General features: G+C 42.6%; 1 protein-coding gene across 1 annotated transcript in view; it reads left to right on the plus strand.

Moving 5' to 3' along the window:
* Positions 1-11,633: 11,633 nt before the first annotated feature.
* Positions 11,634-24,269, plus strand: part of WLS (Wnt ligand secretion mediator) — a 36,191-nt gene continuing 23,555 nt past the window's right edge. Inside the window, exon 1 of the mRNA XM_077333391.1 lies at positions 11,634-11,919. Within this exon, the coding sequence (XP_077189506.1) occupies positions 11,634-11,919 (286 nt within the window). The remainder of the gene's footprint in view (positions 11,920-24,269) is intronic.

A 24,269-nucleotide genomic window follows, 5' to 3' on the forward strand; every position in this document is an offset into this window, starting at 1 on the left:
TCCAGCGGCAAGCCAATCGCCTTCCGTCCCCCACCCCTGACCACCCCTCCTTCTTCTTCACTCTGAGGCTCAAAGGCTGCAGATCCCTGCCACATGAGAGCTGCCCCTGCCTGTGAGTTGCCTGCAGCCTTTCCAGGTCCTGGGGGGACGGAGAGGCCATCCCCACCCACCCCCCAATCTAGCGCTCATTGTATTCCTGAATGCAACGGGCTTTACCCCTAGCATCTATAAGGACCAACATTATATTATGAGTAATATATACTATGAAATGGGATTGATCATGTCACAAAATACCAACCCCCTTGCTATGTAGCATTTTCACAGAGAAAAAGGTGCCTTGAATTGTGTACAGAATAGGTAGGCGAGTCAAATTTGGGAATAATCCAGATTCTGGCACCAAGATCCATTACCTCATTTTAACACTCTGTATCACTTCCTTCCAGGAGACTCAAGGAAATCTGAAAATCTGTTCCACCAGTTTTTCCAGTGCTGCTATTCATTCATACACAGCAGGAACATTGTTGAGAATTCTCAAGAGTTCTTTCTCTCTGCTGCGCAGCTGGTGGCAGGGATGTTGCTACATGAAAGCAGCTCTGTCAGTATCCATTCTCATTACTCGTGCTGCTACATTCCAGCAAATAAATTGGCTTCCCTCATCTGACAGTTCAACCCATTGCACTCTCCTGAGTGATACTTGGGCAGAATTCAAAACAGTCAACTCACACGTTATGAAGGGAGCTCTGGGAGAAGCGTTATCTAGTTGTGGGAAACATCCATTTGCTCATAAACACCCAGAGAGGGTGGAGTGATTTAAAACAAAGCAACTTAAATCATCAAGGGGAAAAAATCAATGCAAGTTACTGAGGTATTTAAAATTTCCTGTGTTAAAACCTCCCTGGCCTGACCTGGATAGTGCTAGTCCAATCTCATCAGACATCAGTGCCACTATAGAGGAAGGCAATGGCAAACCACCGCTGAATGTCTTCTGTCTTGAAAACTCTGCAAGGTCAGCATAAGCTGGCTATGACTTGACACCAAAACACACACACAAAATCTTAACTAAGAATAGATATGAACTAGTTACTATTTTTTTTAAAAGCTTGCAACTAAGTACAAGCTTCTCATACCTTAACAGCATAATCCAAAATCCATAGCATTTTAACATTATATTCAGCTTCTTTATACCTCCGCTCCCAGGAGGCTAAGTGGAATTGGTAAATTTGCTGCACTGTAGCAAACAATTTGTAGTGTATGTTGGTTGCACAGCCACAATGATGTCTGTCTGCTTACAGTAGGCTTTCTCAGACCCTCTGATTTCTTGATGACCCTGGAAGGGTTTCCCTGATTGGATGGGAATTAATTATTTGTGTGTGTATGTATGTATGTATTTACATATGGGCTAATGATGGGCCAGGAGGGGATGGAAAGGGGAAGAGCCCTGTCATAAATATCCTTATTGGCTGAAGAATTTTTCAGGGGCTTCTCAATGGTAAAAAAGTTGAGATAGGATAGCTTAGAGACAGATTATTTTTTGGCTTTCTCAATATACCTGCACGAACTCTAAGCAAGATCATGAAGAGTAGAACTGCATGGTAATGTAGTAGAGTAGAAATTTCAATTTCCCTGAGGTGGGGTTATCCATGTCGACCTAATATATGCATGTAATTTTGTCTTTTGACAGTAATTTTACCCTATCATTGCACAACTCAGATACCAGCTTTTAAAAAAAGTATCTTCTCTAGTTATGAATTCCAAAATATGGTTGATTTCCATAGAAGTGAATGTAAAGAAGCCTTTCCATAACCAGCATTGAAACCTAGTTAACATTAATTACCATGCTCTGATACATTTGCACCAGTACTTAACAATTATCTGTAACCCTGGTTTGTAAACCAGCCATTGGTCATCTTGAATACAAACCTAGTCATGGACAGTGACTATGCAGATGTAATACAGTACCAGATTTAATTATGATTATGAAGGAGAGGGTGAATTCACACAGATGAGAAAGGACTGCATAAAACTGTACATTTCCAAACATCTTACCATGGTTAGCAGATAGCCAGTGTTCTGTGTGTATTGGACCATAACCATTATCTCTTAACCTGGGTAGAGGATTAATTTGATTATCACAAACCAAATTCCATCCTTGAGGGATGTGCTTGAGTTACTGCTCAGAAATTGTACAAAGTAATCACTGACTGAAGGAATAGTAAGCAATACTAATATTAACTTGGGGGAAATACCTTATTTTTTGTTCTGGGACTACCCTGTACTTAGCAGAAATTACAGTTCTGAACGTGGATTTCAGATTTATCTGAAGACATAACACAATTTACTATAATTTACAAAACTGCCATTTAGTGTTATAATTTTCTTCAAATATTTACAACAGTGATTGTTAATTCCCTCTTTTTTAAAGAAAATGTTTGCATATTTTATAGGGAGAAAAATGTTTACTGTCTGACTTATATACTATAGTCCTTACCTTGTATTCCCAGTGTGCCTCAGATCTATAAAATCTATAAAATGTATTTTTATCTCTGTGTTGTAAATCAGTCCAGAGTAAAACAGTGATTTTTTATTTTAAACCACAGTTTGGCTACTCATAAATGCCTAGGTATTCTAGTCACGTTACTTTCCCAAAACCAGACTCCATATAAACCACCAGACATATTGCTCTGTTATTTAAATGAGCTAGTGCCGTATCTTTTAAATTTTCTTTTAAGGAATAGCTTATTTTCTGAGAAAGTATATTTTTCCTGACCTGAAAGAGACAGCTTGGTGTCGTGTTAGGAATGCGGACTTCTAATCTGGTGAGCCGAGTTTGATTCCACACTCCCCCCACAGGCAACCAGCTGCATGACCTTGGGCTCACCACAGCTGTTCTGGCTGAGCGATGATATCAGGGCTCTCTCAGCCTCACATAGGGCTCTTTTGGGGGTGTAGGCAGAGAGATGGTCTCTGAGGTACATGGGGCCCAGACCGTGTATGGCCTTGACAGTAAGTACCAAAACCTTAAGCCTAATCTGGAATTCAGTTGGGAGCCAGCTGGAGTACAGGCCGGATGTGGGATCTCCATGATGTCTGAGTGAGAATCCTGGCTGCGGCATTCTGCACCAGTTGTAGTTTCCGGATCAAGGATAAGGGTAAGCCTGCATAGAGCGAGTTGCAGAAGTCTAGTCTAGAAGTGACTGTTGCATGGATCACTGTGGCAAGGTGTTCTGGCACCAAGTAGGGCAACTAGTAGCTTGGCTTGGCAGAGGTGGCAAAATGCCAGCCGCACTACCTTTGTGACCTGGGCTTCCATTGTAAGGGAAGCATCCAAGATCACACCCAGGTTCCTGGCAGAGTGAACCGTTGAGAGCTGCACACCATCCAAGGTGGGCAGGTGCACTTCCTTGCTTGGTCCCTTTCTACCCAGCCACAGAACCTCCGTCTTTGAAGGCTTGACCTTCAGACAACTCTGCTTGAGCCATTTTGTCACTGCTTCCAGGCAGCTGGCTAATGCTTCTGGGGGAGCGTCAAGGTGGTCATCCATCAGGAGGAAGATCTGGGTGTCATCTGCATATCGATGGCAACCCAGCCTAAACCTCCACACCAGATGAGCAAGGGGTGCATGAAAATATTAAATAGGATAGGAGAGAGGACCTCTCCTTGTGGGACTCTACATGTGAGCTGGTGGCAATTAGATACTCTCCTATTGCTACCCTCTGTCCGCAACTCTGGAGGAAGGAGATCAGCAATTTGAGGGCTGTCCCCTGTATACTGGTGTCGGCGAGGCAGTGAGCTCATGATCAACTGTGTCAAACGCTGCTGACAGGTCTAATAGTACCAGCAGTGCTGACCTGACTTTCTTACCAGTGAGGACTTAAAGTGGCTTAAAGGTAAAGGTATCCCCTGTGCAAGCACCGAGTCATGTCTGACCCTTGGGGTGACGCCCTCTAGCGTTTTCATGGCAGACTCAATACGGGGTGGTTTGCCAGTGTCTTCCCCAGTCATTACCGTTTACCCCCCAGCAAGCTGGGTACTCATTTTACCGACCTCGGAAGGATGGAAGGCTGAGTCAACCTTGAGCCGGCTGCTGGGATTGAACTCCCAGCCTCATGGGCAAAGCTTTCAGACGGCTGCCTTACCACTCTGCGCCACAAGTGCTTACATGATCTTATCTCATCAATTTTATCCTCACAACAACCTTGTGGAGTAGGTTAGGCTGAGCATGTCCGTCTTCTGGGTCAAGGTCACTCAGCAACTTTCCATGCATAAGTATGCATGAGTGATAGGGTTTTGCAGGCCAGTGACTATATCTTCCCTGGCCTGTAGGTTTTGTTATTTTTACTCAACTGTCTTTACTTTTACTGTCTTTCTCTCCCCCCACCCCATCCCACTGTACAGAGATTTAGCTTCATTGTTCCTTACTTCTAATAATTATCAAGGCAGAGTGTATGTTATCCTTGATAGAATGGAAGAACAGGGAGGGAAATATGTCTCCAGGCTGCTAATGAGTCACAAAGAGCTTCCTGGAATTTGTCCCAAAGTGGTGTAGCTGTTTTCCTCCCTCATTGCTTCAGGCTGTGCCTAAACCTATTTACAATTTCAATGGTGAAAAGTGATTATGGCTCCATGCTACAACAATGTGGGTATCATCGGAGCACTTTTCCCATCATGTAGTATGTTAAGAGACTATAAACCATTGTTCTCTGCTAGGCAGAATGCAAGGAATTATCCATCCGTTCCCTTCTGCTCATCCAGTGGGCCTGTACGGGAATAGTTTTTTAATCGCCATCATTGTGACTCAGTCATTATTTTAATGGGGTTTTAATGGGGAATTTTAATGGTTAATATATTGTATTTGTATTAAAACATTGTGAACCGCCGCGAGCCGGTTTCCGAGAGCGGCGGTCATACAAATCAAATAAATAAATAAATAAATAAATAAACCTGCAGTATTTGCTTGACACTAGCCAAAATTGTAACCATTGTGGAAGAACAGTATAGATCTTGTAGACTGTTATCCTAGGGAAAATGCAAGATAAGGTGAACCAGAATGTGAGAACTGGGCAACATGTGAAGAGGCTACTGTATGAGAAATGGGCAGGCCAACCCTGCCACAATGACCAAGGGTTTGAGTCCTGACTATAGTATGAGGAATGAGGAATTTTGCGTAGAAGACCCATGTATAGAGATGGTATAACCAAAAGGTGATTTCCACTTGAGAAAGTAATTGGAATATATTGCTGTAAAAGCTGAGGTCATATTATTTTGCATGGACCTCTGGGCACTTTGGCTGGGGTCACCTTTTATTGCAATAAAAGTGTCACTCTGCTTATCTGGAATCTCCCTGCTGTGTGTTGATTGGAAGTAGGGCGGGCCACACTATTGTCCCATTTAGACTTCATCCTTTTGTCATGTAGACTAACAAGGATCTGGCCATTCCATATGCAAATGAATGTGACTGAAGTAGGGAGTTGCCTGTTACTAGCACCCTAAGGTTGTACTCACCAAATCCAGCCACTTGGAAGACATTGCCAAGGAAGACAGATAAAAAGTTTGAAGATGTGGGTCTGAGGGAATAGATTATGAGCTGGAAGCAGGGATGGTAGCCTCCAGGTAGGACTTGGAGATCCCCCAGAATTATAGTTCATCTCCAGACTACAGAGATCAGTTCCCCTGGAGAAAATGGATTCTTTGGAGGGCATTGTACCTCACTGAGGTCCCTGTCCTCCCCAGGCTCCAACCACCAATCTCAAGGAATATCTCAACCTGGAGCTGGCAAGCCTGCCCCCATCCCCCACCAGTGGCTGAGGCAGATGATTAGAGATTCAAAACTCAAGGGCCCAGGTTGTCCTGGAGAGCAGCAGACCTATTCTAAGTAGCACATGCTCTTCTGAATGAGAGAGATCCCAGAGGGACTCTTTGAAGGCCTAGGCTTAGTGTTGGCAGCCCTTTCTGGGAAGACAGACTGAGGAGGAAGAGCCGGGTGACCACACTCATTGAACAAAATCCTATATTGATTCTGTCTGAGAAGTATTCACTAGTAGTCCAATGGCTCCTTCTGGCATAAGATCTGGTGCATCAGAACTTGCCTTATTAGATGCTTCTGATGAAATTATCCTTGACTCATGAAAGTTTGTGCTGTATTGTGTTGGTCCTTAAAATGCCACTTGTTTTATTTTCCTGCTACCCAATCTGGAATGATTGATATTATAAATGTATAATAATCTGATTTTCACTATGGCAAGGGCTCTCTCCTGTGGTGAAAACAGAACCGGAAACATGGGAAGAGATAGTCAATACATAGAAGAATGCTACTGGACTTAACACAGCCTGCTGTTGCTTCAGTCTACGATTGCATTTCATTTGGTATGGGCTCAACTGAAGCTGTGACATACATAATCTAGCATGGCTGTGCATTTGGGGCTTGGGTTAGAGATAACTGTTTGCAGTTTAATTGAGGTGAGGAGGAGATAAACGTTAGAAGAGGCAGAGAGCAAAATTCCTATTGGCTGCTTGGATGGAGTGAAATACATAAAGTAGAGGAATGGCTTGTTCATATTCTTCGCAGCAGGGGGTATTCACATCATTATCCTTTTAGACCACTTCTTTCTTCCTAGGGCATTTATTTCTGTCTGCAGAGAAAGGCATTTCAGTCGAATGCTCCTTCCTAAGCGACTCTCTCCATGCACTGTGAAATCCTATAACACTTGCTGATCTGCATTCTCTGAGGTGATGCTTTTATGAACAGTATCAATCGCCAAAAGGTGGGGGAGTCTGAAAGCTAATTTCCATCTGTTTTACTATACCAGGGAATCAGAAGGAAAAAAACTGCAAGATTAAATTGCAATTAATTTTTGCCCTCTGTTTCATAGAAGGATTTTAAGAGATGAGGTTTATTTCAGCATTATCATTCAATTATGTACTAAGGTCTTTCTTTCTGATTGGAGAATGCTGTCTATAAATATTATTATAGTACAAATATTCTGCAAATTAAAGAATAGTTCTTTAATCCTTTTAAATATGCCTCAAAAGCTTCCCATACATACCCTTGTAAGCTTTCCAGCAGCCTTTTAAGGGAGGTCAGTATCACTGTCCCCATTTCACTGATGGAGGCTGAACCAGAGGCATACCTGAAACTACCTAGTGAGTTTATTGCAAAGATAAAATTGGAACCATGCATGACTGGATGAATGCCTCAGTCTCACATTATGGCTTCAATCCTGTGATAGAACAGGCCTGCTTTTGCTTTGCAAGCCCTGTTCTGCCTTGCCCACCCCTTTTTTTCATTGGCTGACCATCGAAGTAAGAGGTTGCTCTGATATGAAGAATGAGTGAGCAGCCATCTTGGACCACGTGGCTGCCAGGTGAGCTGAGAAACAGGCAATAAAAACTTGGAAGATGCCTGCTCTATATTTAGCATCAGATAGGGTATATTTTAGCAGAGGGTTTGTGTTTCACCCAATTTCTTTGGACTATTTTGCTTAACTCTGTGCTGTGCTAAATATATGCTTGTGAATCTTGTTCTTTTAATTAATCCTTTATCCATTTGAAGCTGGGAATGGTTCTCTAACCCACATCAAGTTTCCCCATCTTGAAACACTAGTCCACAGCAAGGGGAAGACCCAAGGTCAGGGAAGGGAGCTTGGCAAACAGGTACTCCTCTGCGGGGGGGGATGTACCCTGCAGTAAATTCTTCCCATGATGCTCACTTGCTGGGTTATGCAACACACAGAAGCAAGGCCTCAGAAGTGGAAAGGGCAGCTAAGAGTCCTGGTCTTCCCAGCAGGCAACCTGGTACATATGATGATGGGAGTTACCCAGAGATCCTTTTGCATCCCTCTTAGAGTTGATGAGCAGCTAAAAAAATAGGTGGCAAGGTGGAACATGGCATGTAAAGCAAAATCAAGCCTGTTCTATTACAAATCCTAGGAACACTTTCCTAGGAGAAAGTGGGGCTTACGTCTGAGTAGACTTACCCAAACTTGTCCTTAAAGGTAAAGGTATCCCCTGTGCAAGCAGTGAGTCATGTCTGACCCTTGGGGTGACGCCCTCTAGCGTTTTCATGGCAGACTCAATATGGGGTGGTTTGCCAGTGCCGTCCCCAGTCATTACCGTTTACCCCCCAGCAAGCTGGGTACTCATTTTACCGACCTCGGAAGGATGGAAAGCTGAGTCAACCTTGAGCCGGCTGCTGGGACTGAACTCCCAGCCTCATGGGCAAAGCTTTCAGACAGCTGCCTTACCATTCTGCACCACAAGAGGCTCTTTGTCCTTGTCCTTAGAGGCCCTAAATTACACTAGTTCTCAGTCACCTTCCCTTTCCTCTCCCCAAACTAGTAAAGCTAGTTTCAGGCTGCAGTTTGAATTTCTCTACTTGCTGCAGTATTTCCAAATCAAAGATGCTTAGCTGTTGGGGGTTTTGTTATTGTTGTTTTATTTTTTACTGGAAAAGTAGTGGGTTATGAAATAAAGTGTTGGTTTATATTTTAAATATATGCCTGTTCCATCAACATGGGTTAAGTCTGAGGTCAGGAGGTGGAGGAAAACTGCAAAAGTGGATGTGCAGCTCATATCCTCTTCAGTTGTGAAGCTGAACTTTTCCAAGAATGGCACCTCTCCCTTCCAACAGCACCGAGGAAGCTGTAGTGTCCACTGAGTCCCTTTGTTTCTCCTCTAATAAAGCAAAGCACTGATTTTTCATATCTACACAGTAGGTGACAGAGGAGGAGGGCAAAGAGATAGGTGATACAATTCTTGATACAGGAAACCTTATAGCTGGAAACATATTCTGAAACTGTTCTGAAAATATTTGCTTTGTGAGCTAATAATGAAACCGAGTATTGCAAGGACACACCCATTTAGTGACTTCTGAGTTTTTTCCATTGTCTCCAAAAGAAATTGTGAAATTAATCCTCAAAAAGCCATGCATAATTCATGTAACAAGAATTGCTTTGCAGACTAAAGGTCCACGTAACACAGTCTTCAACAGTAAACAGTCTGGGAATCTTGCAAATGGGACACAATGGGAGGGGAAGCTATGAGGATTGGGGGAATAAGCAATTCTGCATGGTCACATCAGATCTCATCCCACCCTCAATTCTGTTTTAGTTTCCTCATATTTCTCTCCCCCCTCCCTGACCTCTAGTGTTTTCAATATTCTTGTCTATTGGAATGTGTTTAACTCTCATTTGATCATTTTGCAGTGTGCATCTTTTTCTTTTAGATAATTAACAAAGTAATTTTTGAGATCTCAGGGAGTTCCCCTAAAGATATAGAAAGCCCCATCTTTTCTTCCAATGGGCTGTTTTTTACTTTTTAAATGAATGATGACAGAGACAATAACAATATATTAGCTATTCTTTGCTGTTTACTCCCAACATCTGACCATCATCAGACAAAGAAATATTGCCCTTGCATTACAGAGACTCCAGTTAGATGCAATGTCTGATACACTAGGTAAGAGATGTATTCTCCATGAATTCCATGGATTCTGAGCTGAAATTGCACTTGAAGCTGTACTTGGAGTTGAGAAAAATGTTTAAGATACAATCAACAATGTTAGAAGGTTCCAAGCCAAGTAAGGGAGATAGCTGTTTCTGAATGGGCACTCCCTGCAATCACAAGTCATGTCTCCCGCTCCAAGGAGGTAAAGAAAAGCTTTGGGGACAAAGGGTGTGGTTATCAGGAAACACAATGAAAAAGGGGCCATGTTGGAATAACTGCATTAGCAAGTAATAAAGGTTAAATATTTTGCTTTGGCAGGGAGAAGGGGAACTTTTCTTTTTGAATCAGTTGACAACTTTGTTATGAAAATTTGGATGAGCTTCGTAGCAAACTAGTTTTGTGAATACTTTAACTTGGAATCATAGAGTTGGAAGGTGCCATATAGGCCATCTAGTCCAACCCCCTGCTCACTGCAGGATCAGCTTAAAGCATCCATGATAAATAGCTATCCAGCTGCTGCTTATAGACTGCCAGTGAGGGGGAGCTCACCACTTCCTTAGGTATTACTGACTGCTTTTTTCTACATGATGGCATTCAGGCAGACAGAGTTTCTTCAGACAAGCCAGGAGAAGTAAATAAAAATGCTAAATGTGTAGCCCAGTTGTCAAACTAAGTTCTAGGCTAACATGAACCTGATTATAAACAGGTTGTACACCACCCAGAGTCGGACTACCAAAATGGGTGGTATATAAATCAAAGAAATAATAAAGAAACAACTAATTAAACTTAACTTTAATAGCAAGTTCAACATTATCACATTATTACAAAATACAGATTCACAATTGCAACTATTTAGAAAACTGATTTGTGTTGTCATGGTTTGACCCCTTAAATAATCACCTGCATCAGTTCAAAGCAGAAACCCTACTTTAATTTTTGTCTCCATCGGCCTGGTGATTCTTTAATCTGTCAGACAAAATTGGGAGCAATCACCAATGGGCTTGAAATGTATGCATGACTAGGCTGCCGCACTATGAAGAGAGCCAGGATACTGATTGAGCGAGTGGTTCATATTTGATACTGCTTGTTATTAAGACCTTTTTTTACATTTGTCTTGATAGCCTTCCTCTTGATGACCGTTCCCAACACAGGACAAATGTATGACAAAGATAAAAAGCCATATTATCTGAGGTGTTAGCAACTGCTGTGGAAAATAGAATGTTGTCTTCTGTAGAGCCAAGGGCAGAAAAATAATCCCAGGGTAGTGATCCTGAATGGGGGGAAAGTTGCTCTGCTGTTCTACCAAAAACGGTAAACCTTTTCTGATTTGTTTTCTGCACTGCAAAAGTTTTGTAAATCAAGTTAAACAAGAAACCCCCAAAATCCCAAAGCCAAGAATGGTATGGTAGTGGGACTACAAACCCTAGAACTAGTTATTTAGCGTTGGGCTTGCTTCTATCTTCCTAAAATGGAAATATCAATAAACTTTTATGCAGCTGTGATAATGGATACTGTTTCAAACCGGGCAGAGAATGCCAGTTCAGAGTGTGGAAATGTCAGTGTAACATATCTTAAGTGATTTGAATTTAAACCGATTTAATAATTTAGAGCGGGCTCAATTAATAGTTTCTGGATATAGTGCGATATGAAATTTTAATGAAAGTATTTGGGAGTGAAGCTCCTGAAATTGTAGACAGTTTTATCTTGGTTTTAAAATAAGTTCTTGAGAGCACATACGAGAAGCCATGTTGGTCCATCCGGTCCAACCCTCTGTGTCACACCGCGGCCAAAAACTAGAAGGGTAACAGATGTATGTAGCAGGTACTTTCGTGGGCTGCTCTCTCCAGTGCTGGGTTTCAGCATACTTCTCACGGACTGTTACACTACCAGACACAGTGGACAAGATCGCGGCGAGCAAAAGGGTGCTTTTCGCCACGCCGTAATTTTAACGAGAACTTTCTTAATCAGCTCTGCCTGACCTGCTTTAATTGCCTCTCCTCATGTGGTGAAGCTGGGAGCCTGGGTCGGGCAACGCACTGGGGGATCGCCCGTCCCTCCTCGGCTGCAGAGCTGCGTCTCAATTAAAGCAAGCGCCCTTCGCCCGGCTTCCCCCCACGGCCGCGTGAGACTGACACCAATTGCTGCTGAATGGCTCGGGGAGGGGGCGAGAGGAGGGAGGTGGGTATCATGTGATGCGCCTTCCTGCTCCCGCAAAGCAGCCACATGCAGCCGAGCGCCGGCCACAATCACAGCTCCCAGCAGAGGGGGAGCCAGGTCCGGCCTCGCCTGGGCAATCAGTGCTGCCGCCGCCGCCGCCTCCCGGGGAGCTTGAAGTTTTGCAGCCGCCGTTGGAAGCGCAAGGGGGGAAGAAAATGGCTGGGGCAATAATCGAGAACATGAGCACGAAGAAGCTCTGCATTGTTGGAGGGATTTTGCTGGTTTTCCAAGTCGTCGCCTTTCTGGTGGGAGGGCTCATCGGTAAGTGTCGTCGGGGGGGGGGGGGGGGAGAGAAAGAAGCCAAACTTTCTCCTCCTCGCGTCTCCCTTTGCTGTCGTTTGGAGTCTTGTTCCTTTCCTTGGCTTGCTTCGCGAATCTGATGAGTCGGGTCGCGGTGGCGATAAAGCGCCTCGCCGCGGGCCCCTTTGTGGCCACCGCACTCGAGTGGTCGCGGGGGGAGGGGGGCGGGCAGGGAAAAGTTTTCCTGGCCTCGGTTCAAGCTCGCCTTCAAGCAAAGCGACTGGGAGGCGAACCTCGAAGCATGGCGACGCGTCGCGCAAGAAGGCTTTCGGGCTGCAGCAAAGTTGGCCGATGGCCCCGACTTCAGCCTCTCCCGGTGTCTGGCCTGCCTGCTCGATCGCGGCGGGAAGCCGAAGCCCTTTCAGTCGCGGGAAGGGGGGGGGGCGCGAGGGCAGGGCTCTTTGTGCCTTGGGTCTCCCTGCCCGTGTTGCGCCTCGAGAGCGGCGTTTGATTTTGCCTGGGCATTGCCTTGCGAGCCGTAAGGGCGGAGAAGGGCTCGAGAGGGAGAAAGAAGGCGGGCTTTTCGCCCTTCCTGGGAGGGAGGGGAGGGAGGGACGAAGAGTTTTGCTGTTGGGATTTCTTTTGTTCGGCGCTTTTGGCTTTCAAAGTCTTTGAGCTCCGCAGGAAGCTCGAGTTAGGCTTGTCCTCGGGTGCCGACGGGGGCCTGGCCTCTCTTCCTGTGCCTTGGTGGGCAGCCGGCTTTTCGGCCTTGAGGCTTTGTCCAATAGAGTCTTCTCCTTTCCCCTCTTCCTCAGATATGGAAATTCAGCCTCCAGAGTCCCCCCGTCCTGCGCCTGCCCCGAAAAACAAAACTCTTTGAATGGATGAAACTTGAGTGGTTCCTGCGATGTAGATCCAGTATCTTTTTTAAATGCTTATTTCAGAGTACCAAAATGGCATTTGGGTGTTTAGTTCCCAGATCTTTTGCCAAAGGGACCTATCCCTTGGAACTTTAGTTGATGTCTGAAATGCTACTGGACTCAAATCAAACTATCCACGTTATAAAATCAGAGTCCAGCAGCACCTTTAAGACCCACAAAGATTTATTCAAGGCGTGAGCTTTTGAGTGCAAGCACTCTTCATCAGACTATGAACTGACTGTTACAATGGTCAGTTCATAGTCTGACGAAGAGTGCTTGCACTCGAAAGCTCACGCCTTGAATAAATCTTTGTGGGTCTTAAAGGTGCTACTTCAGACCAACACAGCTACCCATTTGAATCCATCTACGCTATATTTGCTTCCCTCCCCTCCCCTCCCTATTAACGGTCTAGGTCACCCTGTTTAAGTATTTTTACCAGGTGAAAGGCTGTTTGACTGTAACCCACTTGTTGTACTTCATGGTTGTTCAGTCCTTCAGAATCTCTGTTCCAAGTCTCCTGACTTTCATTCTGAATGCTTCTGTGTCCACTGTAGATGAGGTGTTAATGAACAAATAGAGTAGCAAGTGGTCTAGCTAAAAGACCTTGATTTCAGGGAATAGTTTTGGTTGCAACCATTATATTATATCAATTCTATAAATTTCTTGGAACTCCTTACCAAGGAAAATCTACTTGTGTAATAAATAAATACCGTGTAAGATTAGCAGAACGCACGCCTACAGGGAAGGAGGAATAGATAACTGAAAAGCTAGCCCTCTTGAACAGCTCCTTGAAAAATATGGCTCCGGGCAGTTCCTTATATACAGTATTCTTGGTGCACTCATACTGCAGGAATTCTCCAACCATTCTGATTCCTAGAAGCATTTAAGATATCTTGATGACCTTTAACTGACCCATGTAAAAAAGCTTTGTGGCCCAACCTCTGTAGCTGTGACTCTTGAGAGGTCCAGGTTCCATCCCAGATACTTTCTCCTTTTGAAGTTGTTCTGCTAATGCTTTGCCAGGCTCATCGGCTGCAGTAGTGGAAAAACACCAGTTTTGCTGCCACATCTAGGATGCAAGTTACCACAGACATGCACAGATTATTTCAAAGATACTGGTCTGTTTGTTCTGCCTTGCTAGTCATATGTGGAGGTCCCGTCTGCTAGATTTAGGTTTTTGAAAGTAGATTCACAGTATTCTCATGCCCAGCTCTGGTTTGCTAAAATCTCTTCCACCTTCATGCTTGAAAACTCATCAAATATTTTAAAGTACCATGATGGATCATTTAAGTGAAGTGCAGTGACTGAGTGTGATTATATCCTGATTCAGCGTGAGTGCTCTTCAGTCTGGATGAATGAATTAAGAGTACCATATAAAATGCCTTGTACTCATATACAAAGATACATACTCCTGTGTGAATGTTGAGTACTTTTGCAAGTACTATAGAATCATCTGTATTCCTAAATTTTAAACATATACAGGGATGCAAGCTTTTAGTGTAGAAGGCTTTAGATAGCGTCTGTTGCAGAGAGACTTTTCCTTGCTTAAGAGGCTGGAGATGGTACAGAGCAAGTAGACAGTACAGAGCAAGACAGATAATTTTATCTGTGAAAGTGGTTTTGTGCTGTGTTCCACATTATTCCTTACCAGCTTGGTACTACCAATGTGGAGTCACTGTCTGGAGAAGAAACAGCCACCTTCTCTTCAAGTAGATAGAAGTACCGGAGAAGATATGGAAGGGACCAACTTTGTTAAACATACTCATGTTTAAATTCTTTTTGAGGAAGAAGATCGGTTTTGCTATTAGAACTTTTTAATCTACTTAAGTAAGCTCTTTGCCACTTATGACTAAACTAGCTTTCAGAATTTCAGTAGCACGCAAATAAAGGCCAACAATGCTAATAAAATACACACAACCTACAATTAAAGTAAAGCACTTGGCAGATGATAAATTAAAAGCACTTACCCATTCACCTGCGGAATTTTAAGAAGAAAAGTTGATTAGCTTTTAAAATAATACAAACAAAGCTTGTTCTGTGAGAAGGGACTACTGTTCACCCATATAGCCACTGTTTCTTCATCAACATTGTGCAGAGTTATCTATCCTTGCAACTGTCCAGCTGAAAAGACTAGTCCAGGGGTAGTCAAACTGCGGCCCTCCAGATGTCCATGGACTACAATTCCCAGGAGCCCCTGCCAGCATTCGCATTCGCTGGCAGGGGCTCTTGGGAATTGTAGTCCATGGATATCTGGAGGGCCGCAGTTTGACTATCCCTGGACTAGTTGCTGGGTTGCTTGTTTCTTTTTGTCAGTTACCAGTAAGGTTATCAAAAATTTCCTAGGGAATCATTAGGGAAGGAAATGCTGATATTCCAAAATCAAGCTCTGAAATTAATGCTCCAGGGTGAGTTTTTGATTGTCTTAAAATTGGGAGTCCTCTGGTTCTTAGCAAATATTGATGTCTACTTTTGTTGCTGTTAAAATCAGTCTAAAATAAATGCATTTATTGCATACAATTTTTAAACACTTAATAAGTACTTGAACTCTGCAGAAAAGATGCTTTGGACTGAGCAGGGGGTTGGACTAGATGGCCTGTATGGCCCCTTCCAACTCTATGATTCTATACTGTGGTGTTTTTATCAGTTCCTGGCGGCACTCTTGAGTATGCAGAAAATGGCTTCTGAAGCAACATAATGGTACCGAGTAGTGCTTGATCAAAATGGAAGAGCCTTTTAGTTCCAGTGTTTTGTGCAGTTTTCTGTACATAGTCCCTTAGTACTGTAATACGATTTTTTTCATCATCTCAGTGAGAACAAAATCTGTATATCCCTGGACCTTAACAAAGATAATATATAATATATATTACTCAGTGCAACACCGTAAGTTCAGCAATAATGCTATTGCTAGTTTCTGCTGTGTTCACAGGGAAGCTATTGTTATTACCAGCAAGTGATGTTTGTTTTATTCTGTTACATAAGGTTTTAAAATCTGGACACCCTGGCTGCTGTAGCCAGACTGTCATGATGAATAGGTATATACTGTGTTATAAGCCTCTTGTGGCGCAGAGTGGTAAGGCAGCAGAAGTGTAGTCTGAAAGCTCTGCCCATGAGGCTGGGAGTTCGGCTCAAGGTTGACTCAGCCTTCCATCCTTCCGAGGTCGGTAAAATGAGGACCCAGCTTGCTGGGGGGTAAACGGTAATGACTGGGGAAGGCACTGGCAAACCACCCCACATTGAGTCTGCCAAGAAAACGCTAGAGGGCGTCACCCCAAGGGTCAGACATGATCCGGTGCTTGCACAGGTGTTCTGGGCTTGAATACTGATGGGTGTTCCTCTGTTTTGTCAGCTTACAGTCTTGGCATACATCTTGAGCTAGGGGGAAATGGGCAAGAAAGGTCATGCCTATTGTACATCGGGTCTTCTCGTTTATTTTGTGGAGAGCTGTAATTGCATCAGAAAAGTGAACTTTCTTCATACATTTTATTAACCAGACTTTCATCCTGACTTTCTGCCTTCATAAAGCCACCAAGGCAGCACTGTCAATATGACATTGTCAATATGGTTTGAAGAGTCAAGGAGTCTCTGTGTAACTCTATATCTCACTGATGCTGCATCATCCCATAGTTTTACTGTTTTCAGTAAGCAACTTTCAGTACTAATGTAGAATTACTCACACCAAGGTCTTACAGGATTGCACAATAGATTGTATAGTAAATGCCACATGTTTTCTGTAATCATCTTTGAATACTTTCTTTAAGACTGATAAAAACTATTTCTGAACTTGGATCCAGCCAGAAAAGCCCAGACAACCGTGTCACTCATGCCAAAAAGTGGCAAAAAAGCCAGTTTTCTGGCCAAGGAACTAGATCAAAACTGCTGAGCTGCTGGTTTGCTCCTAGTATATCTAGCCATTTTCACATTCCCCCCTTGCCCTTTTAGCTAACTAATACAGACATCTCCAAAGATTGTTTGGCACTCAGGCCAGAAAGGATGCCTACTGCTGAAAGAACAGGAATCATTTTACATTGTAAGTGTTATGAGTGATAAAGAAGTTAGTGCATTTTGCTGGATTCTTGTAGGTTTGGATGTGTGGGGCCTGGGTAAAAAGCTTTAAGCACCTGTGAGGTGGGTTTTGGTGTTACTTTTTAGACATAACTCACCTCCTAGAGATGGTTGTAAGGTAAGACAAAAAATCTGTAGAGCATACATTAGCAAATGTGTTGGCAATTGCAGCTTAGCTAGATAGCAAATAAGACTGTACTAAAAATCTTGTTTTAAAATGTAAGTTTTTGCCTGGCGTAAGGAACTTGGGGACTTTGGGCTGAGAAATGCGTCTTCCACAGCTATAGATAACAGTCTTTCTTGAAACTAAATTCTACCTCTTTTGCAAGCCAGGAATGCTTCCCCTGGGGTAAAGAGGTGACATACACATTCCTTAGTTGCTTTAGCACACGTTCTGGTATGTATGTGATAGGCGCATCAAGAGAAATGTTTGCTGCCTAAATATACTTTTTATGAGGTAGTGGTAGTTGCTTGCTGATCTGATACTGTAAAATTGAAAAATTGCAACTTGAAAGAGAGACCGTTTTTCTTTTCAGAGCTGTGCTGCTCTGTGAATAATGCTGGATCCTCTTTGCTATTGAGACCTGCATTGTGAGGGATTTAATAGCCCGGCTGGAGTAGCAGGAAGTGTGTTTTATCTCTAGGGAAAATCAACAAAAAGAGAGGCTTGAACAAGACCCAGATATGTTCTGCTGCAGTAAGCAAATGTTCTTCTGAGTTGTTGCTTTTTTTTTTTAAACTAAAGCCCCAATATAGCAGAAGTGTGCATAATGGATAATTCAAATCACTGTTTTCATTTACACTGGTTGACTGTTGGAAATGGTAAGCAATAGTGGCAGTTGCTAATCTGCTATTGAATCTGAGTTGCAAGCCCTGGTATAAAAATTTATCCTCCTTTGGTCAGCAGTCATAGGTCTCCCTTCCCCTGTTTCTTCTTAAAGCAACCTTGTGAGAGAGGGGCTAGGGTAGGTCAAGAATGGCCCAAGGCCAGCCGGTGAGCTTCAGGTGCAAAGTGAGGATGTGATCCCCAGTTGTCGTTGTCTAACACTCTGCTGTGCTACTTTGGATGTACAGCCAGGTGTACTTTTGACTACAGATAGATGTGAAAATGAGCTGCGACTCATTTACATCTGTGCCTTGTTACCATAGTGTTAACAACTTAAGACTTCTGCTCACTTTTTATTTCCAGCTGAGGTAATATGATGTAGCACTAGGATCAAATGCCTGGATTGGTCTTAAAGTTGCCACTGAACTCTAAATTTGTTCTTTGGCAAGTCACTTTATCTACCTGTGAAACTCCACAACATGAAGGCAGCCTTTTGTTTCTTTTGAAGGTAGATAAGCCTTCAGGTCCCCAAAGATCTCCTTTATGTCAGAATTTGCCTGGTTAAAGGTAAATTTAATTAATTTGCATATCAGGTCATCTCTTCTGTTGTTTCTTGTCTACATAATAGGCTTAATTCCCATTCAGTATCTGTCTGAGCCTGAGCCAGTATCTTCTAAGGCTGAATACTCAATGCTTTACATAGTATTCTATAGGAAAGAAGATCCTTGTATATTTTTGTTCCATAGGACAGGCTGTCTCAAAGTATTGGAAATCCCCCCCCCCCCCAATTAAAACTCCATGACTAATTTCCCACGTTGCTGTTGAGGCTGCATATTATGTTCATAGGCTGGATCTTTATGAACGTTAAGCAGCTTTATATCAATGAGGCCATGATGAGGGTGGTAGTGGTCATTCTAAAACAGGTAATAGGGAGGCTTGTGCAATGATTGATATGAACCTTTTCATTTGTGCAAATAAGCCACAGTTTATACTGTTGTCTCTGTTTAGTAGAAACATCTGCTGCCATTTGGAGACCTTTGAGAATGGAATACTAGATTTCTTCTAGTAAAAATGTGTCAATACAATATATGGTATATTAATTTGATAGCACCTTAATTGTGGATTCTACTTCTAAAAATATTTATAGGCTACTTTTTCATAATGTTAAGTAGATATATTTTATTGAATAAAAATGAAGTGTGATAAAATTGGGATATTAAAAAACCCAGGGGAAAACATCTGACTTCTAACTTGCTAGCAGCATTTCACCATGGTAGTTTTTTTTTTTCAATAACAAGGGAGGGGGGGGGGGGAGAGAGAGATGCTCCAGACCTAGGCTGGTGATGAGGATGATAAATTGGCTTGTTTATTCCTACCCTGCTGTTGGTCAGGTTAATGAAGCAGAAGTCCATTGTATGTGCTCATTTGGTAGTGCTAGCTCTGCACCGAAGGGGGTAATTGAACAGAAAAGCAGAATGATCTTGGAGCATGGGAGCAGTTAACCTTGAGGGGTGTCAGTAGACTTCAAGTTTTAATCAGGGCAGACAAAGTGCAGTTCAGTTTCTCTAAAGGGCCCATTGGTGTGAGAAACAAGGGTCAGTAACTAATCTGAAATACCATCAGACTGTGAGACGTGATGGACAGGATGCCCCGAAACACCTTTTAATCCCGGTATGATTAATATGTCCAGTTGACTGAATACCTAAGTACCAGTATTGCATATAGTTACTTGGCTTGCATGTAAAAGTGAAGCCTTGAGGGAAGACTTCAGTTATCTAGTCTTGCTGAGGCTTGGTTTAGTATCTACCTGCATGTGAGGGGTTAGTACCTACCTACAAAAGCTCTTCTATCTGGGCACAGCTGACTTCTGGGTTACAGGATTCAGCAGGGTGGAAAGACTGAAAAGTATGCTTTGGGTGGAGCAGGAATTGAGTCAGCCATGGCTACTCATGCAACCTCTCTGCAGGATCCTCTTGGCAACTGGGTGTGGAATGCCTGCTATTTTGCTTCCAGTAGAGACATATACAAATGGACCTTCCAAATGAGTTTGGGAAGCAGCTATTCTAGCAACTGCTTTCTCTGAGAAAACTTACTTCTTAAAGAGCCATTGCCTAAAGGTTATGAATCACTGCAGCAGAGCTTGGAAGAAGAAAATGTGTTCTCTCTCCTTGGATGATTTTGGAGGAACTGCCCAAAATACCCTAGGTACCTGGCTACAGGGCAAGCTTGTTCTTTACAGTCACAGTTCATACTAATTTTTGGAAAGCACAGTCAGAACTGTTATTGGAACACAACAACTCTCTTTCCCATGTTTACGAGTGACAATGATAGCCACTGTGAATGTTCCCACAATCAGGCAGGTAAAACAAGTCCTGAATGTTGTTTTGGGGGCAAATCTTAAGAGCAGACAGACTCTGCAGAAGATGATGCTGGAGACCATAACATTTCCTGGCTGGTTGTGAATGTGTTTGATATACTTGCCTATTAACATAAGCAGCTTTGTGTAGCCTACAAAACATTACAAGTGTGAACAGGAAAGATAAGTATTCAAAAAAAATTCCTGCCATTTTTGAAGGCAAGGACTAATTGAATATATTGCATGATTATAATGATTAATACAATTTCCAGTGTATATAACTGTGTCATGGTGATGAGTGCTGCTTTCCTGCTGTGAATCCATTTCAGGAGAAAGGTGGATTTAAATGTTCAAATAAATTATTTAAAGTCAACTTTTTGTAGTAAAGTAAAATAGGAGTATTTCACTCCCCCCAATTGTCTTTTACGCTCCTGGACCCATGCAGCCATCATCAGTTCCTGGTGATTGAGCCCTATGGCCCTTTTCTGTGCAAAGGGGTTTTATCTGCACGTTGCCCTGTGCATTGATTTAGTATGACAAATTAGTACATTATTTAATCAAATGTTGGAATGAAAAACTGGTCCCTAACATGGTGATGAGCACTGTATTAATTTGACTGCCCTATATAAATCAGATAATAGGGCGTTGAATTCATCATCATGATCCCAACAGTTTTCTTCCCCATCATGTGAAGCAGCGATTGAAAGCCTAGCTGAATTGCTGCTCTTAGCGTAACATGCTGTATATGGCTTTTCAGATTTCAGTGGCTCTTTCCTGATGTATTCCCCCCACCTCCCAGTTAAAATTAATTGAATTAGCACACTATTTATTTATTTATTCTTGTATTTATATATCACTGCTCTCAAAACTCTCACAGCAGTTTACAAAAATCAGCAAAAACACAAGGTACTAGCTATGTAGCAAGCCAGATCTATGAGAGGAACTGGAAAATCTCTCTTAGGCTGTCTACATAGTTGATACTGTCAATATCTCAGCCAACCATGTCTAACTGGGTTAGTGAATTTAATGGGGGGAAGACCACCTACAAACAATGTGGTCTTCATGGAACATTTGGTTGAATATCGACCTATTTAACTGCAACAGTTGACTGGTGTAGCAGCCTGGTGTTCAGGGTTATTGAGAATGGGTTTATGTCTATGAGAATGGAAAGGGAGAACGTATGCTAATGTTATGAAGGCCATTTGAGTATTTCTGGAAATGTTGCTTTTCTAGTCCACAAACATTTGAAGAATGCTTAAAATGCCTGTTTGTTATCTGCTGCTGCTTCTGTGTGAACAGTAACTCAATAACTACTGCACACAGGACTTAAGACAAAAATCAAATGAAAGATTGAGAGTTTGTTCTGATAGTAGTATGTCAGTGGGAGACAGCAATCTGGGCTGAAGAAGTTGTTAGTCATAAGATGTAGGGGCTTGGACTTTTACCCCCCCCCCTCACCTATACCACCCTGACTTTGAAACTAGTGGTTTCAAAGGCATGCACCAAAGCACTTCCCGAGCAGCAGCACATCTCAGGAGTTTCAGGCGCTCTTTAAAGTGCACACAGAAATAAAGCTGGAGAATAGACCATGTGAGCATCCCCATGACAAATCCTAACAAACCCGAATATCAAAGCAGAGGATGGATAGGTTTGTTTCCTCAGACAAGGTGACTGACCTGGAGGAGGCAGGACCAGAGGAAGGAAGGCATGTTTGAGAGACCTATTGTAATAATATTTCTGCTGTTGTGGAGAATTCAATAGCAAAGAGTCTCATGCAGAGGAACCATACATGGCAAGGGTAATCAAAAAGGGATGGAGTTATTATTGTTGTTGTTGTTGTTGTTGTTGTTGTTGTTGTTGTTGTTGTTGTTATTATTATTACTGATTTTATTACTGGTTTTATATGCCAGGTCTAGAAGCTAAGGCTGCCAGGTTTTCCTTGGCTACTGGCAAGGGGTTGGGGGTGTAGGGTTTACTGATCCAGGTTGGAAAGTTCCTGGAGAGTTCCTGGAGAGTTGGAGATGAAGCCTGGGCAGGACCGCAGTGGTGTGCAATGTCATAGAGTACACCCTACAAAGCATCTATTTTCTCCAGGGGAACTGATCTCTGTAGCCTGGAGATGAGTTGGAATTTTAAGTGGAAGCTCTGATGTAGCACAGGAAGTAAAAGTGAACAGACTAAAGAACAGTGACAGGGCTATGGTACAACATGCATATGAACAGTAAGTTGCTTGGAAAGTCTAAAGACAGCCTTATTTGCCTTCAAAAGAGGTAACTTCTCAAATATGAGCAGATTAATTAAAACGGAATTGAAAGGAACAGTGAGGAGGGCCAATTCTCTAAGAATGCTTAGAGATTATTTTAAATGCCTTCACCTTGGCCGGAGTCCATGTAATTTTGGATGTGTTGTCATAATTGTAAACTGGTTAGCTTGTGTACCATGGTATCTTCCCAGGCAAAGTTCCAGTTATGAAGAACAGACTATTACATATTGTCCAGAGATGGCACATTGAACAAGCATCACCACCTGGCAGGCTTGGTTGGCTTTGACCCCATTCAGTAAGGAAGAATGCTGAACCAACTGTGTGTGTGTGTGGGGGGGGGGGGGAGTTCTGTGAATTGCAAAGTGTTGTCTTAAGCAAAGTGTGCAAGAAGGAGTTCTGTATTCATTTGATTCCAAGCAGGACATTACTGCTTCTTTGCAGATCATTTTTGCATTGTTACTGCTGTGGATGTCTGGATGAATAATGAAAAAAGCATGAACATCCCATCCCCTCTGGTTAGAAATAAGTACTCTGTAATTAAATGCCTGTGGTTTCTTATGGGGAGGAGGGAGGGTGAGAACTGGAATCTGATTTTGTTTGTGTTTTCTAGTTCTAATTATATTCTTAAACAGGAATTATTGGACAGTTCCTCATACCACAGTGCTTTTCTTTTTGGACCTCTGAATGTGACTTCAGAATTCAGTTGTGGGTTTTTTGTAGCAAGTACAGGTGGATTTTTTTTTTACTGTTTTCCATTCTTGTGTATTGAAAAATTGAGCAGAGATGCTGGCACGTGGACATACACTCAGTAGTGGGAGAGCATCAGAATACTACAGTGTTGAAGTTGATTTGTCTGTGGCATAGTTCATAGTCCTGAATGTGTGATTTTTGGATGGGAGTGGGCGTCAAACACCTGTAAACTTCATATGGTTCCTGAGTCCATAGTGTTTTCTTAGATTTTTTCTTTTACCTCTCTTCTTCAATGATTCACCTTTTGAACAAAGGTTAAGAAGTAATATTTCTTTCTCTCTCTCTCATCACTGCAGACTAATGGTGACCCCCCCCCCCAAAAGCAAGAGATATTCAGAGGTGGTTTGTGACTATCTGCCTCTGCATAGGAAACCTAGGCTAAGCAGGGCTGACCGTGCTTCGTTACTGAGATGATAACAAGATCGGGCAAGCCTGGGATATTCATCAAATCTGGTTGCCAAGGATGGTGGGCACTGCCTTTCAGCAGATCTCTCCCCCCTGCTCTGGTTCTCCATATATTGCAGATCACTTGAGCGAGGTCTCCCATGTTGTGCCGAACTTTGTCTTGTGCCTCTTCTGCCCGCCTTGTAGCTTGGTGGAGCAGATTCATAGGGCATTTCATCAGGCTTTCCACTAATGTAAATTTGGAGGGCTCTGCTATCAATGCTGTTGATTTGTTTTATGCTGGGTTCTTAAGTGGCTTTTATTGAAATTATGATTTTAATATTGTTATTGATACTGTAGTATTAGAATAAAAAATCTAATAAAATAACGAAGCCCACTGTCTCTGACTGAGGCTTTTGTGTGTGTGTGTGTGTGTTTGTGTGTGTAGGGGGGTGTTGGTGGAAGCCACAAAACAATTCCTGCATTCTGAACCAAGCCAAGTTTTGTGGACCCTTAATTATGTAGGTCTTTGCATTTATCATAAATAATTCAGTGACGTGTTCCAAATTTGATGATGGTTTCGGAAACATCTTGCATGAAATGTACAGGATCTGGAAGTAATGGTAATAAAGGGACTTGTGAATAGCTAAATAATCAGAGTTGTTGATACATAACAAAAAGCAAGCATTTCCTTTGACTTTTGACATCTACACCACTGGTTTGTGTTCATAACTATTGTAGATTTTCCTTCCCTTAATCCTGTTCTAATCATACTTTGGCTGGCAAAAATTCAGGATAATAAACTGGATT

The sequence above is a fragment of the Paroedura picta genome, chromosome 4 (genome assembly GCF_049243985.1).
Source record: "Paroedura picta isolate Pp20150507F chromosome 4, Ppicta_v3.0, whole genome shotgun sequence".
In the NCBI taxonomy this organism is placed as follows: Eukaryota; Metazoa; Chordata; class Lepidosauria; order Squamata; family Gekkonidae; genus Paroedura; species Paroedura picta.